This window comes from Grammomys surdaster, unplaced genomic scaffold, assembly GCF_004785775.1.
Source record: "Grammomys surdaster isolate TR1022 unplaced genomic scaffold, NIH_TR_1.0 1149, whole genome shotgun sequence".
NCBI classification, from domain to species: domain Eukaryota; kingdom Metazoa; phylum Chordata; class Mammalia; order Rodentia; family Muridae; genus Grammomys; species Grammomys surdaster.
Window position 1 is genome coordinate 872,713 of NW_021605568.1, and position 13,903 is coordinate 886,615.

General features: G+C 43.2%; 1 protein-coding gene across 3 annotated transcripts in view; it reads right to left on the minus strand.

Moving 5' to 3' along the window:
* The window catches only part of Akap8l (A-kinase anchoring protein 8 like), a 33,079-nt gene extending 21,377 nt beyond the window's left edge, over window positions 1-11,702 (minus strand). For all 3 annotated transcript variants that reach the window (XM_028783508.1, XM_028783507.1, XM_028783506.1), the window contains exons 1-2: window positions 11,595-11,702; window positions 7,063-7,137 (exon numbers count right to left, since the gene is read on the minus strand). In XM_028783508.1, coding sequence (XP_028639341.1) covers window positions 7,063-7,137; window positions 11,595-11,607 — 88 coding nt within the window. In that variant the 5' untranslated portion in view covers window positions 11,608-11,702. The remainder of the gene's footprint in view (window positions 1-7,062; window positions 7,138-11,594) is intronic.
* Between the last annotated feature and the right edge of the window lie 2,201 nt (window positions 11,703-13,903).

Consider the following 13,903-nt stretch of genomic DNA (forward strand, 5'->3'; position numbering starts at 1 on the left):
TTTAAGAAGCCTCCTATTTCTAACACTCATAGTTAAGAAACTTGGCCCCTACACTCCTTCACGACAGAAACGAGAAGAAGACCTCCCCTCTCCTGGATAAGAGATTGCAGGCTACAGTGTCTGCCTAGCATGTGTAAGGCCCTGAGAAGCCTTGTATAGAAACATACAAACACCGCTATTGTGTTTTAGCAATGACCTCTAGGGATAAAACCTTGAGATAGAGTTTTATCCTGTACTACAAAATAACAACTGACTGATGGACTGAAGGAATGAAGAATACACAAACTGCTATACAAACAACACATACTCACACTGAAATCATCACAGCCGGGCAGTGTTGGCGCATGTCTTTAATCCTAGCACTTGGGAGGCAGAGGCAGGTGGATTTCTGAGTTTGAGGCCAGCCTGATCTACAGAGTGAGTTCCAGGACAGCCAGGGCTACACAGAGAAACCCTGTCTCGAAAAACCAAAGAAAAAAAGAAAGAAAGAAAAAAAGAAAAAAAGAAATCATCACTCTGTTGTGGAACTCTGTCCTCTGTATGGCCACTGCTGTCTTAAAAATCAGATCAGGTGTTGCTACCCTTATGATATCTTGAGAAGACTGAGTCTACCTGAATTTCTTTATGAAATGGGTGAACAGCACACAAGGCCCCTTCCCTACCAAGGACATATGAATAGTGAATAGTTTAAGGAATTATTTGAGGATGATCTTTCTTCTGTGATGTAGATAAGTTATATCTGTAACTTATAAGTTGTATGTGTGCCTAGAAATAATCCCACCCATGCTCCTGTAAGTATGCCCAATTAAACTAAGGTTCATCAAACTAGAGTAGATTGGATTTTGTGTTTTGGTGCCATACCTAGGGTATAGTATAGACATTTGCTCCTAGTGCCCCAGGAAAAGCCATGCAACATACCCTATCACCCAACTGGAGCAGAAAAACACATGGTCCAGAAATCTTGCCTTAGCAGAGAGGGCTAAAAAAGTCCTTGATGCATCATCTAGGAGCACAAATCATCTCCCAGAATCAAGCATGGTAATGTACATCTGCAATTCTAGCACTTTGGAGGTGGAGGCAGAAGGACCTGTATAATTCAAGACAAGTATGGGCTACATAGTAAGTCCCAGACCACCCTGGGCTACAGAGTGAGGCCTTACTTTAAAAAATTTAAAAAGCCCAGAGGGCAGAGGCAGGCAGAACGTTGTGAGTTCAAGACCATTATGGTTTACATAGTAAGTTCCAGGCTAAAAGACTGTTTCAGATTTTTAAGGCTGTCTGAAAAACAGAACAAACAACAACAAACACTTTTTTGGAAAAAAAGTCTTTGAAAGAACAATCTAGATCAAAAACTATAAATGTACTCTAGGTCTGGTCATATGTAGTAAAAATTCATTCCTTTAGAGAGTAAAGTCCAAAAGTGCAAAAACCATATGAGAATTGAGAGTTAATGGGATTCCCCAGAGGGACACCCAGAACAGATGCCTACTTTGTTAGCACTTCCTAGTATGACCCCAGTCATCTCCTAGTGCATACATAGTATCTCTGCTCTACTGACAGACAATCCATACTCATCCTTGGGCAGGAAACCAAACCACAGTGAGAAGATAGCAGAATGAATGATAGAGAAAAAAGGGAACTAAATAAACTGAACAGATACCATCTGCATTTGGGCTGTATACAACAAGATGGGAAGATGATGGAAACCACTTAAGAAATTCTAGAAGACTGGTACGTTTAATAAACTGTGGCATGAGAGCTCACAAAGCAAACATCCTCTCAGGATGGGGAAACCCAAACCATGTGACTATGTAACAAGTATCTCAGATAAAATGAACTAGATGTTGTTCGTGCTGAGATGCTGCTTGCTGTTTCAAGAAGATGTGACAGAGAAAGACCTTATAAGGGAACAGTGATATAGCAGTCATTTCCACAAGCCAGAAAGAAGGTCAACAGAGTCACAAGGAGAATCAAGAAGCTGTCCAGAAGGTTGGTTGCTAGCATCATAAATAGTGCAGACAGACAGGACTGGGAAGCAAGCACAAACATGCTAGGACTCTGCTTGTGGGGCAAGCTTTAAGTGTCATCCAGGCTTTTGGTACCAAGGAGTTACCAGAACCAAGTAAGAAAGAACAAGGGAAGACAGTGGGAGGGCCGTAGACAGCTTTACATTTCACAGAGAGGCAAGTGGCCTCCAGTGACCAGACTGTATTGCTACCATCTGTTAAGCATAGGCCTGAATCCCATTTACTTGGAAGGATCACAAGTTCAATCCCTTCCTGGGCTACGGGAGTCCCTTTGAACAAACATTCACTATATGCTACTTGCTATACCTGGAATGACTGAGACTCTGATGGACTCTCAGGAAGTGCGAATGGGGGGGGGGGAGGTTGTCCCTTCAGAAGGAAGCTACACCTAGAGTGTGTGTCCATGAGACTTGACTCTGTCCACAGAAGGAATGAGTTCATAGTTGGCAAAGGAAATTTTATTTTCTTTTTCTCCTCCTTCCCTCTTGTAGCCCTAGCTACCCTGCTTTGTAGACTAGGCTGACTTCAAACCTCACAAAGAACTTCCTACTGCTCCTTCTTGAGTGCTGATTAAAGGCTTGTGCCGCTACACCGGGCTAACAGTGAAAATTTTAAAAGAAGAAAAGTTGAGTATGGGCCTCTACTCCTATAATCCCAGTACCCAGGAAGGAAAGTCAAGAGGACTGGCTAAAGTTCCATCCCATCCAGGTATACAGAGCAAGAACCTGTTTCAAAAAGAGAAGAAGATGACCATACTAAGCAACACCAATAGACCAAGTGAACATGTTCTAATAGTTCAATATTAAGAATTATAATGAGGGCTGGAGAGATGGCTCAGCAATTAAGAGCACTATGGTGCCTCATGACTATGTATGATGGGATCTTCTGGCATTAACTAACAAACTAACTAACTAACTAACTAAATATTTCTAGGCTGGAGAGATAGTAGTTAAGACTGCTTTTCTAGAGGCCCTGAGTTCAATTCCCAGCAACCACATGGTGGCTCACAACCATCTGTAATGGGATCTGATGCCCTCTTCTGGTGTGTCTGAAGACAGCTACAGAGTACTCACATAAATAAATCTTTACAGAAAGAGAAAGAGAGAGAGAGAGAGAGAGAGAGAGAGAGAGAGAGAGAGAGAAAAAATATTAAAATCTATATGCTGAGTGAGATACCAGGTTGTGATGGTAAATGTTGGTTGTCATCTGGACTTGACATCTGGAATCAATTAAAACTTCTTGACAGAATCACTTGAAGTCAGAACCCATCCTAAATCTGAGCCCCATCTTGTGTTGTCAGCCCTGTGGTCATGGAAGGAGGAAGCTTTTGCTTTTTGCCTGCTTGCCCTCACTCGTGCTGGCGGGCTCATCTGTCTTATGGCTGAGGCATCCCTTCTTTGGTCTGAGCACTTTCTTCTTCATGATTGCAAGGCAGACTGAAGACAGCCTGAAGCAGTTCCCTAGGAATCCTTCAGGCCTTCTGCATCAGATTAGGACAGCTGAGACACTCAGTCTATGGACACTACCAGATTCTTGGCCTTTCTGTCAGAAGACAGTCACTGTTGGACTACCTGGACCACAGCGTATAAACCACTCTAATAAACTTGATTTTAATATGTTCACACACAGACACAGACACTCATGCATGCACTCACATGTGCTCACATACTGAGTCAGTTTCATTTAGTCCTGTTCCTTTAGAGAACCCTGATTAATACACAGAATTTAAGATGTAACACCAGCCGGGCAATGGTGGTGCACACCTTTAATCCCAGCACTTGGGAGGCAGAGGCTGGTGGATTTCTGAGTTCGAGACCAGAGTGAGTTCCAGGACAGCTAGGGCTACACAGAGAAACCCTGTCTCGAAAAAAAAAAAAAATGTAACTCCAGTACTAAGAGAGTCAATGCTCTCTCCTGGTTTCTGAGGGTACAAGGCACACACAACAATGTACAGACATACATGAAGGCAAAACATTCATATAAATGAAATTTTTAAAATGAAAAAAAAAAAAAAGAAAAAAAAAAGACAAACAACAAAAACCCATCAATCTATGGCTAAACATGGTGGACAAAATGCTTTTAATCTTACCAGGCAGAAGCAGGCAAATCTGTGAGTTTAAGGCCAACCTAGTGTACATAGCAAGTTCCAAGCCAGATAGGGTTACACAGTGAGACCTTGTCTCAAAACAAAACAAAAATCTCTTCAGGATTTATTAAAAAAAAGAAAGAAAGAAAGAAAAAGAGTGAGAGCCGGGCGGTGGTGGCGCACGCCTTTAATCCCAGCACTTGAGAGGCAGAGACAGGTGGATTTCTGAGTTCGAGGCCAGCCTGGTCTACAGAGTGAGTTCCAGGACAGCCAGGGCTATATGGAGAAACCCTGTCCCAAAAAACAAAAAAAACAAAAAACAAAAAAAACAAAAAACAAACAAAACAAAACAAAACAAACAAACAAAAAAAACCGAAAATGCACCGGTTTTAAAATTATATGTGCAAAAGCAAGCAAATTATAAACAAGGCAACATTTTCTTTTTGTTTTGTTTTTTTTGTTTGTTTGTTTTTTTGAGACAGGGTTTCTCTGTATAGCCCTGGCTGTCCTGGAACTCACTCTGTAGACCAGGGTGGCCTCAAACTCAGAAATCCGCCTGCCTCTGCCTCCCAAGTGCTGGGATTAAAGGCATGTGCCACCACTGCCTGGCTTTTTTTTCTTTTTTAAGACAGGGTTTTTTTGTGTTGCCTTGGCTATCCTAAAATTCACCATTATAGATCTCGAACTTACAGAGATCCAACTATTTTTGTTTTGTTTTTTTGTTTTGGTTTTTCTCTGTGTAGCACTGGCTGTCCTGGAACTCACTCTGTAGACCAGGCTGGGCTTGAACTCAGAAATTCACCTGCCTCTGCCTCCCAAGTGCTGGGATTAAAGGCATGCGCCACCACTGCCCGGTGAGATCCAACTATTTTTGCCTCTTGAATTCTAGGATTAAAGGCAGTGTGCCATCACTGCCCAGCTGCAAGACAACTTTAAAAAAAAAAAAAAAAGTTAAAAAAAAAAAAAAGACAGGTATGGTAGCACACACCTTTAAATCCAGCACCTGGGAGGCAAAGGCAGGTGGTGGATCTCTTTGAGGCCAGTCTGATCTAATAGTGAGTTTCAGGACAGCCAGAGCTATATAGTAAGACCCTATCTCAAGAACAAAACAAAAAGCTGGTCACTGGTAGTCCATGTCTTTAATCCCAGCACTCTGGAGGCAGAGGCAGGTGGATCTCTGCGTTCAAGGCCAGCCTGGTCTACAGAGGGAGTTCCAGGATAGCCAGGGCTACAAAGGGAAACTCTGTCTTGAAAAAACTCTAAAACAAAACATACAAAGTAAAAAAGATGCATGGTGGCACATACCTTTATTCCTAGCACTCAGGAGGCAGAGGGAGGCGGGTGTCTGTGAGTTCCACCAGAGCCAGGGCTACATGGTGAGATACCTCCAACTCCCTCAGAGAGAGAGAGAGAGAGAGAGAGAGAGAGAGAGAGAGAGAGAGAGAGGGAGGGAGAGAGAGACAGAGAGAGAAAGGGAGAGAGAGACAGAGAGAGAAAGGGAGAAGAGGAGGGGGGAAGGAGAGAGGGGAGGGAGGGAGGGAGAGAGAGAAAGACAGAGACAGACAGAGAGAAAAGAATAAATCCAGGAGCTGAAGTGATGGCTCAGCTGTTAAGAACAGTTGTTGCTCTTGCATATGACCCTCTCAGCACCCACATGACAACTAATAATCATCTGTCTATTTCTACAGGATCCAATGTCTTCCTTCCATGGGCACTGCACACACATGGTACATAGAGACACATGTAAGCAAAATACCCATACACATAAATTAAACACAAATAAATATGAAAAAGAAAACTGGCCAAAGTTAAAATAAGCAGGAGGTAGTGGTGGTACATGCCTTTAATTCCAACACTTGGAAATCAGAGGCAGGCGGATATCTGTGAGTTCAAGGCCAGCCTGGTCTACAGAGTGAGTTCCAAGACAGCTAAGGTTACACAGAGAAACCCTGTCTGGAAAAACAAAAACAAAATGTTAAAAGATCAAATCCACTGAAAGAGAACAAAGACTTCAGAAATAGTAATAGATAACTGATTTTCAAAAGATACAATGGCAATTAAACAGCCTGACCCTTGAGTTTCATTCTGGAAGCCACATAAAGGTAACAGGAGAGTCTATTCCAATAAGTTCTCTCCTCTGATATCCACATGTTCGCAGTGACAAACAAACAAACAAACAAACAAACATACATACATACATACATACATACTACATACATGGAAAGAAAGGGGAGAGGGAGGGAAGGAAACAGACCAGTGAGTTGTCTCTGTAGGACCCAAGTGGTGAACAAAGAGGACCAACTGGGGCAAGAATACTGAGATCAGCTTCCTCAGATTGAGTAGCACTGAAAACAGACTGGCGGCCCTTGTGGATCTCTCTCATCAGGTGTTGACTTCTGTTTCTTACAATTGATTTTATCAACTGGAAATTTCCTTCAATGTGTGTTCATTGGCTTGAGATAGCCTAGCTGCAATCTCTAAAATCCAGCTAGAGAGTGTGACCCTTCAGGCTCTTCTGCTGCAGGCTACTTACCAAGACCCTGGGGGTGCTGAATTAATAGTTTGGTCTCACCTGGCTCAATCTTTTCCAGTTACATTCAATTGTATTGCTCTCTAAAGAAAATTTTGACAACTACAATGTCATCTGTTCCAATGTGAAAAGGTTGGACATGACTGGCAGACATCCACTTCTTTCCCAGATGCTCAGGAGAAATTTACTGAAACTGTATCTTTGGTCAAGAATCACGCTATTCCCATAAAATGTGAAAAGGTCAAAGGTTGGAACATTTTATAGCTTGCTCAGTAACACAAAGAAGTGCAAGACAAACAGGCCACAATACCATATATCAGTCTGGGTTTAATTAGGCAAGATAGGGTGACAGGAAAGCCAAAAGCAACCAAGTAGAAACAAGGCAGAACACTCTGGTTGCCACAAGGAGCCACACTTACCATAGTCACAGGTGGGCTGGGCACTGGTGTCACAGTATGTAGACTGCAAAGTAGTTTCAGATCCTTGGACAAAACCTAAACACATGCACAAGGTGGTTAATTTCCCCAAACCAGCCATAAAAAGTGAGCGACTAAGATGGTCCCTCTTCAGTTCAGAAACCTCTAAACCGTGTAGATTCCATACTTTAATTAGACCTCTGAACACATTAACCAGTACAAAGACAGGTCATGCTTGACTTGTTACAAGGATTATGTAAAAATGTATAATCATTTAAGCTACTAGTCTATTTTGGTGCATGAATATCCAAATTATCATTCAATTACATAAAGAATCAAATCATTATAAGAAAAGCCACTTCTGACCAGGCAGTGGTGGTACACCTTGGGAGACAGAGACAAATGGATGTGAGTTAGAGGCTACCCTGATCTACAGAGCAAGTTCTAGGACAGCCAGGGCTATACAGAGAAACCTTGGTCTTGAAATTTTTTTTTTAAAGGGGGAGGAAGGGTGAAAAGCTACTTCTATTTCAAACAAACATTGGGTTGTGTTAGTTTTGAAATTATGTTAATATTGAGAGAGGGTCTCAATTTGAGACCCGACCCAGGCTGGTCTCAAAGTCACAGTATCTGTCCTGTTTCAGTGTCCCAGGTGCTAGAGATTATAAGCATCAGCCACCTGACTTATAATTTTAGTATCCTCATATGAAGAAGTGTGTACTTCTGGGTAAGCCTTCTATCTTCAAGTTTTATCCTTAGACCTCATTGCTAAAACATAATTACCTATGTCTCACATTGTTATATGGAAATAAGTATACTATACATAGTGTGAGCATCTTTACCCTAAAAATTTTAGGTTTTTGTTTGCTTTTCAAGACAGGATTTCTCTTGAGTAGCCCTGGCTGCCCTGGAACTTGCCTCTGCCACCCGAGTGCCTGGGTTAAAAGCATGTATCACCACACCTGGCTCTAACCGAAAATCTTTTTTTTTTCTTTTTTTTTTTCAAGATTCTCTGTGTAGCCCTGGCAGTCCTGGGCCTGGCCATGTAGATCAAGCTGGCCTCAAACTCAGATCTAACTGGTTTTGCATTCTGAGTGATGGAATTAAAGGCATGTACCCAAATTCTCTCTCTCTCTCTTTTTTTTTTTTAAAAAAATAAGGGGTGTGTACCTAAATTCTCTCTTTAAAAAAAATATTTATTTATTTTTATCTTAGCGTATGCTGGTGTATTTCTGTATGAGGGTATATGTCCCTTGGAACAGGAGTTACAGACTGTTATGAACTGCCATGTGGGTACCTGGAATTGAACCTGGGTCCTCTGGAAGAACAGCCAGTGCTCTTACTTGCTGAGCCATCTTCCCAGCCCCTAACCCAAACTTTAAAACTTTACTTAAAAACCAAAACGCTTTGATTCTTAAAATTTATTTATTTTATTTTGAGTGTTTGGCCTGCACACCACAAGTGTGCTGGTACTTGTGGAGGTCAGAAAACATTGAACCCCTTGACTCAAAAACTAATGACAGCATTTCCAACAAAAATAACAGTTACAAGAGAAACATATATCAAAACCATCCATGTGACTACCGATTCCCATACAGCTCTTCAGTGGAATGTTTACTGCCAATATTCTAGCACTCACTAGTCTGAGGCAGAAATATTGCCATGGGTTCGAGGCACTGAACAGAGCGAGAACCCTCTCCCTCAACACACACACACACAAAACTGTAGCAACAACAGTCAACACTGAACACTGAATACATGTTTCCCTGCTGGGTACTTTAGCTGTATATCTTATTTTATCTTCATCAAGACCAGTATGGCAAGACCCTGTTCCCTGTCCAAAGTTCTTTAAAAGTCAATACTTTTCTTTACAATTTTTAAATTATTTTATTCATATGAGTACACTGTAGCTGACTTCAGACACACCAGAAAAGGGTATCAGATCCCACTACAGATGGTTGTGAGGCACCATGTGGTTGCTGGGAATTGAACTCAGGACCTCTGGAAGAACAGCCAGTGCTCTTATCCACTGAGCCATCTCTCCAGCCCCAAAAGTCAATACTTTTTAAGTCCAAAAACACTCTGCGATCAAGGACTCTCAGAACCGGGGATGAGGTTGGATAGCTCAAGGCTTCCAACCTTAACACTTCATGAGCAGAACAAGTACCCTCTGCAAATGGTAACAATTTTACACTGAGGCCAAAGGGACCTGGAAGAATGAATACTGTTTATGAATGTGGTGCAAAATTAATACAATTTTTGCTTTGTGGTCCTTGAGCTGATCTTAGGGACCCTGGCAAGTTAGGCCAACTCTGCATCACTAAGCTGTTCTCTAGACCCTAGTGTATTTAGTTACAGGGTACCACCCAGACCCCAGGTGAAGAGACCATACTTCTTCAGGAAAAAATTCCAAGTACATCCAGCTACCAGGGTTCAGAGAAAGAAAGCTGTGGGCTCAACTTCAGCTTTACTATCCAATGGAAGAAATAGAGCCTTTGGTCTTGGGGAAGGAGAAAACAAATACAGAGACTGGACTTTGCTATCCTCCCTAAAGAGGTTATGTTCAATTAGATTTTTCCCACCCCTGGGAGTCCAGGACCTTCCCAAGATACTTAAATTTCAAGTACTAATGATTTAATAGTTATCTATAGCAAACAATGAGGCAGGGGCGGGGGGGGGGAAACTGGAGAGTGATGGTTCCGTGGTTGAAGAGTACGGCTCTTCTAGAGGACCAGGATTCAATCCCAGAACCCATGGTGATGGCTCACAATCATCTCTAACTCTAGTTTTATGGAGTTATAGGCACTCACATGGCAGTACACAGACAAACACATTCAGGCAAAACATTCATATGAACAAAATTCAATAAGCTAATTCATTAAAAACCAAATGCTGAAGGGTTGGACAGATGCTGCTCAATCCTAAGGACTAGAGTCAGATCACAGAACAGGCAGCTCGCTCACAACCATCTTTGTTAACTCCAGTTCCAAGGGACCCATGTTTTCTTCTGGTCCCCCAGGAGCACCTTCATACATGGCTGACACACTCACACAAACACGTACATGTAGATGCATAGGGATACATGTTAAATAAAGTAAAATGTGTTGTGGTGGAAGCCACTTCAAGCTGCAGAGTTGCAGCCCTACTCTTTATCCACTAGATGTCAGTAGCAATGCATTATCAGTTCCTCTCACTCCCCACTCCCCCTCCCACCCATACACACATTATATATAACACAAAACAGGACTCCAGATATTGTCAAATGTACCCTTGGGAGGTGTGAGGCAGGCAAAATCACCCTGATTGAGAACCACTGGCCTGGGGGATGGTTGTAGAAATCCCAAGGTTCTTGACAAGCATTTGACCCAGGGGCTTAGGAGGACTGGCATAAGGCTCAGGTTCCATTGAAAGCCTTAAACATTCCAAACAGAATGTGGGTTACCCAGCAACCACTTAAATTCAAGCCTGAAATACCTCCAGTAAAGTGGGAGGCACTGTCTATGGCGCTGACTGATAAGTTTCATTGGTCACTGCCAAGGCAAACCCAGGCAGCCTTGGCAACTCACTCAGGAATGATTTTCCAGTCACTCAAGCATATTCCACACCCCTCACCACGCTCCTCACCCACCTTCGTCTTTACTCAAATACCACTGATCTAAGTAGGTGGGCGGTTCCAGCCCGGGAGGTTTTACAGCAACAGCTATCTTTACTCTCTCCTATTTTGCTTACATGTCTTCTTAAACCTCACCCTTCCCAGAGATGTCAAAGCTCTCCATGTAATGGCTGAATCCCTTCAGGATACCCAGGGCCCAAAATACAATATACATTCATTTACTACTAAGGTCTGTCCTCGCCTATAAGCTGTTTAAGAAATTCTTGTCAGCATTCATAGTGCCTATTCAGCACCTGATTGAATTCAGCAAGCTGAGTGAATTAGTGGAAAGTAGTCATTCTTCACCAAGGTTCTAGCTCGGTCTCTAAAGCTCCCTGCAACGGTTCAGAGCCTTCATATATACTTACTGGTTCCCACCGCCCCCTGGGGAGTGAGGTAGGGTAGGCTGGCGCTTTTCCCAGCTTTAGACCAGATGAAGATGGGGGAGTGCCATGAGTAAGGATCTGCGACGTTTTGCACCAAAACTGCTCAGGGGAGGCATGGCGACAGCAGCCGCCCCAACGAACTGATCTCGGATGCTCAGGCCTGAGAAACGAGGTCTTGGACGTGGATGTCCGTGGGGCACTAGCCAGGGACGGACTGAGGTGGTGGAAGCCTGGACCTAACGTTGAGGCCCGAGACCTACGGTCACAGAAGACACAAGCAAGGCCTCGAGCAGCCAGGACAGTCCAAGATGCCCGGCTGAGGTCACTGAGAGTCGAAGCTTGAGGGATGCGACCCCGAAGGGAAGAGCCTAAGACGCCATTTTGTGACCACAGAGGGCAATGACCAGGACACCACGGGAGGCATGGGCGATCCTGGCATGCCTCAGCCCGTCCTATAGCCCCAGCCCGGAGCGCGCCCTTCACCCTTTTGGGCCTACCTGTGTAGCTCATGGCCGCAGAGAACACCCGAGCAGTGGACACAGACCGCTACTCTGCGCGTCTGACGCCACAACAATCCCTAGGGGTCCTTCTACACACGCCTCAGCCCCTCCTCCTTATCTCATTGGCTTGTGCAAACCTCGGACTTCACGTCTATTGGTTTATCTACCTGTCTATTTCCACATCTCTTCGCGACAGTGGTTGGAGATACTGCCAACCCCCGATGACCCCGCCTTACTCTCCGCCTCCTGTTAACAAAAACCTGCGCCGATAGGCCAAGGGGAGAAGATGGAAAGGTGGAATTCGAAGCGGTGGAGCTGCGAGCAACCCCGAGGTCCCAGCCGACGCGTGGCGGTCGCCAGCTGTCTCCGTGCGAGACATTTGCCAGTAGGAGCAAAGGCGACCGTCTTGCGCCTCGCCACTGAAATGCTAGTCATATCCATTTAGGTATTCCTTTGGGCTTCGGCTCCAAAACGAGAATGGTAAACCCGTGTTGAAAGGAGAAAGTATCTGCTGACAAACGTTATGTGACATAACGTTAAAACAAATAAGGCAGGCCATGTGTTAGCTGACTTCAGTAACCCCATAATACAGGAGCCTGAGGTAGAATGGCCTCGAGTTTGAGGTCAGATTATGCTATTTGAATTCTAAGCCACTCTAGTGAGTCCCTGTCTCAAGGAGGGGGAAAAGAATTGGGGCCGGTTTCACAAAGTAAATAGTAAATATTATTTTCTTATTAATCATTACATAACAATAGTATTTGTAAGGGTTGAGGATATAGCTTGGTGGGAAAACATTTTATCCCAGTATGAACAGAAGGCCTTGTGTGAACTCTCCAACACTGCAAAATAAAGATGCATTTTTAAATAGACAAAATCCGGCCATGGTTGGCTTGCACCTGTAATCTCAGCACTCAGAGGACAGTCTGGAAGAACACTGTATATAAAACCTTGTCTCAAAATAAATAGTTGGGCTTGGTTGCACGTGCCTTTAATCCCAGCACTAACAGGAAAGCAGATATTTGTGAGTTTACATGGTAAATTTGTAGATAGCCAGGGTTACTTTGGTCTCAAAAACTTTTTTTTAAGATTTATTTTTATTTTATGTGTATTAGTGTTTTGCTTGCACATGTGTCTGTGTGAGGATGTCAGATCACTTTAACTGGAGTTTCAGATAGTTGTGAGCTGCCATGAAGGTGCTGGGAATTGAACTTGGGTCCTCTGGAAAAGCAGCCAGTGCTCCTAACTGCTGAGGCATCTCTCCTGTCTCTCAAAAACCGCTTTTTAAAAAAATGTTTATGTGTATGGTATTTGTTATATAAGCAATATATCTAAATGTATCATGTATTACTGCAAATGCTTTGCACATGAGAACCTCTGTTCAGTGCTCAGCTCCACAAAGTGAAAAATGCAACTCAATACCAGCTTTGTTCTAAGCAGTATGCCTGGCTCCTGGCTGTGTGGAAAGTCACCATGGGAGATATCATTGGAGGGACATTGTAAATAAAACATTGAGAAACTGCATCAAGCTGACCTTCTATGGTTCATGCACCTTCTTGTGGTTTGGGGAAGTTTTCAAGTAAGTGTTGTTTTGGTATTAAGAAATGTTTATCAGGTTTTGTTTTGTTTATGTATATGTTTTGCTTGAATGTATATCTATATAACTGCATGTATCTCCAGTGCCTGAGGTGGTCAGAAGAGGGTGCTGGAAACCCTGGACTGGAGTTATTGTGAGCTGCCATGTGGGTGCTGGGAACCAAATCCAAGTCTTCTGTAAGAGCAGTATGTGTTCTTTGGCATTGAGCCATCTCGCAGTTCTTGTCAGCAGTTTCTTTATGGGTAATAATAATGGCATTCTTTAAAAGTCTAGATCCTTCAAAGAAACCTAATGAAACAGTTGATATGATAACCATAATTTAGATGGGGCAGGGGAGGTAGAGAAGTATAGATTAGGTTATTGCTGTGATTAGGAGGGCTTGTTTTTACCATTTGTCCAGGATAAAATGTCCTGATAACAATTCCTCCCCAAACACTTTTGCAGGCCTTGTTGCCCCATGGAAGAAAACCAGTTCCAATGCACTGCATGCATGTAAACAGGGAACATGCAGCAGAGGTCTGTTTTATGTGTACTACCTCTTGGGTATCTGTCTGGTATCCTAAATAAGATACAGCCCCATGGTATCTCTAGATCCTGTAGTTTACTTTGTAGCATTTGGTGTGATTTCACCTAAGGTCTTGTTTCTGATGTCTTCAAAGGTTGAGCTTAGGCCAAAAGTTCAAGCTGTTTCTTTTGAGACCATGGAGTGGTT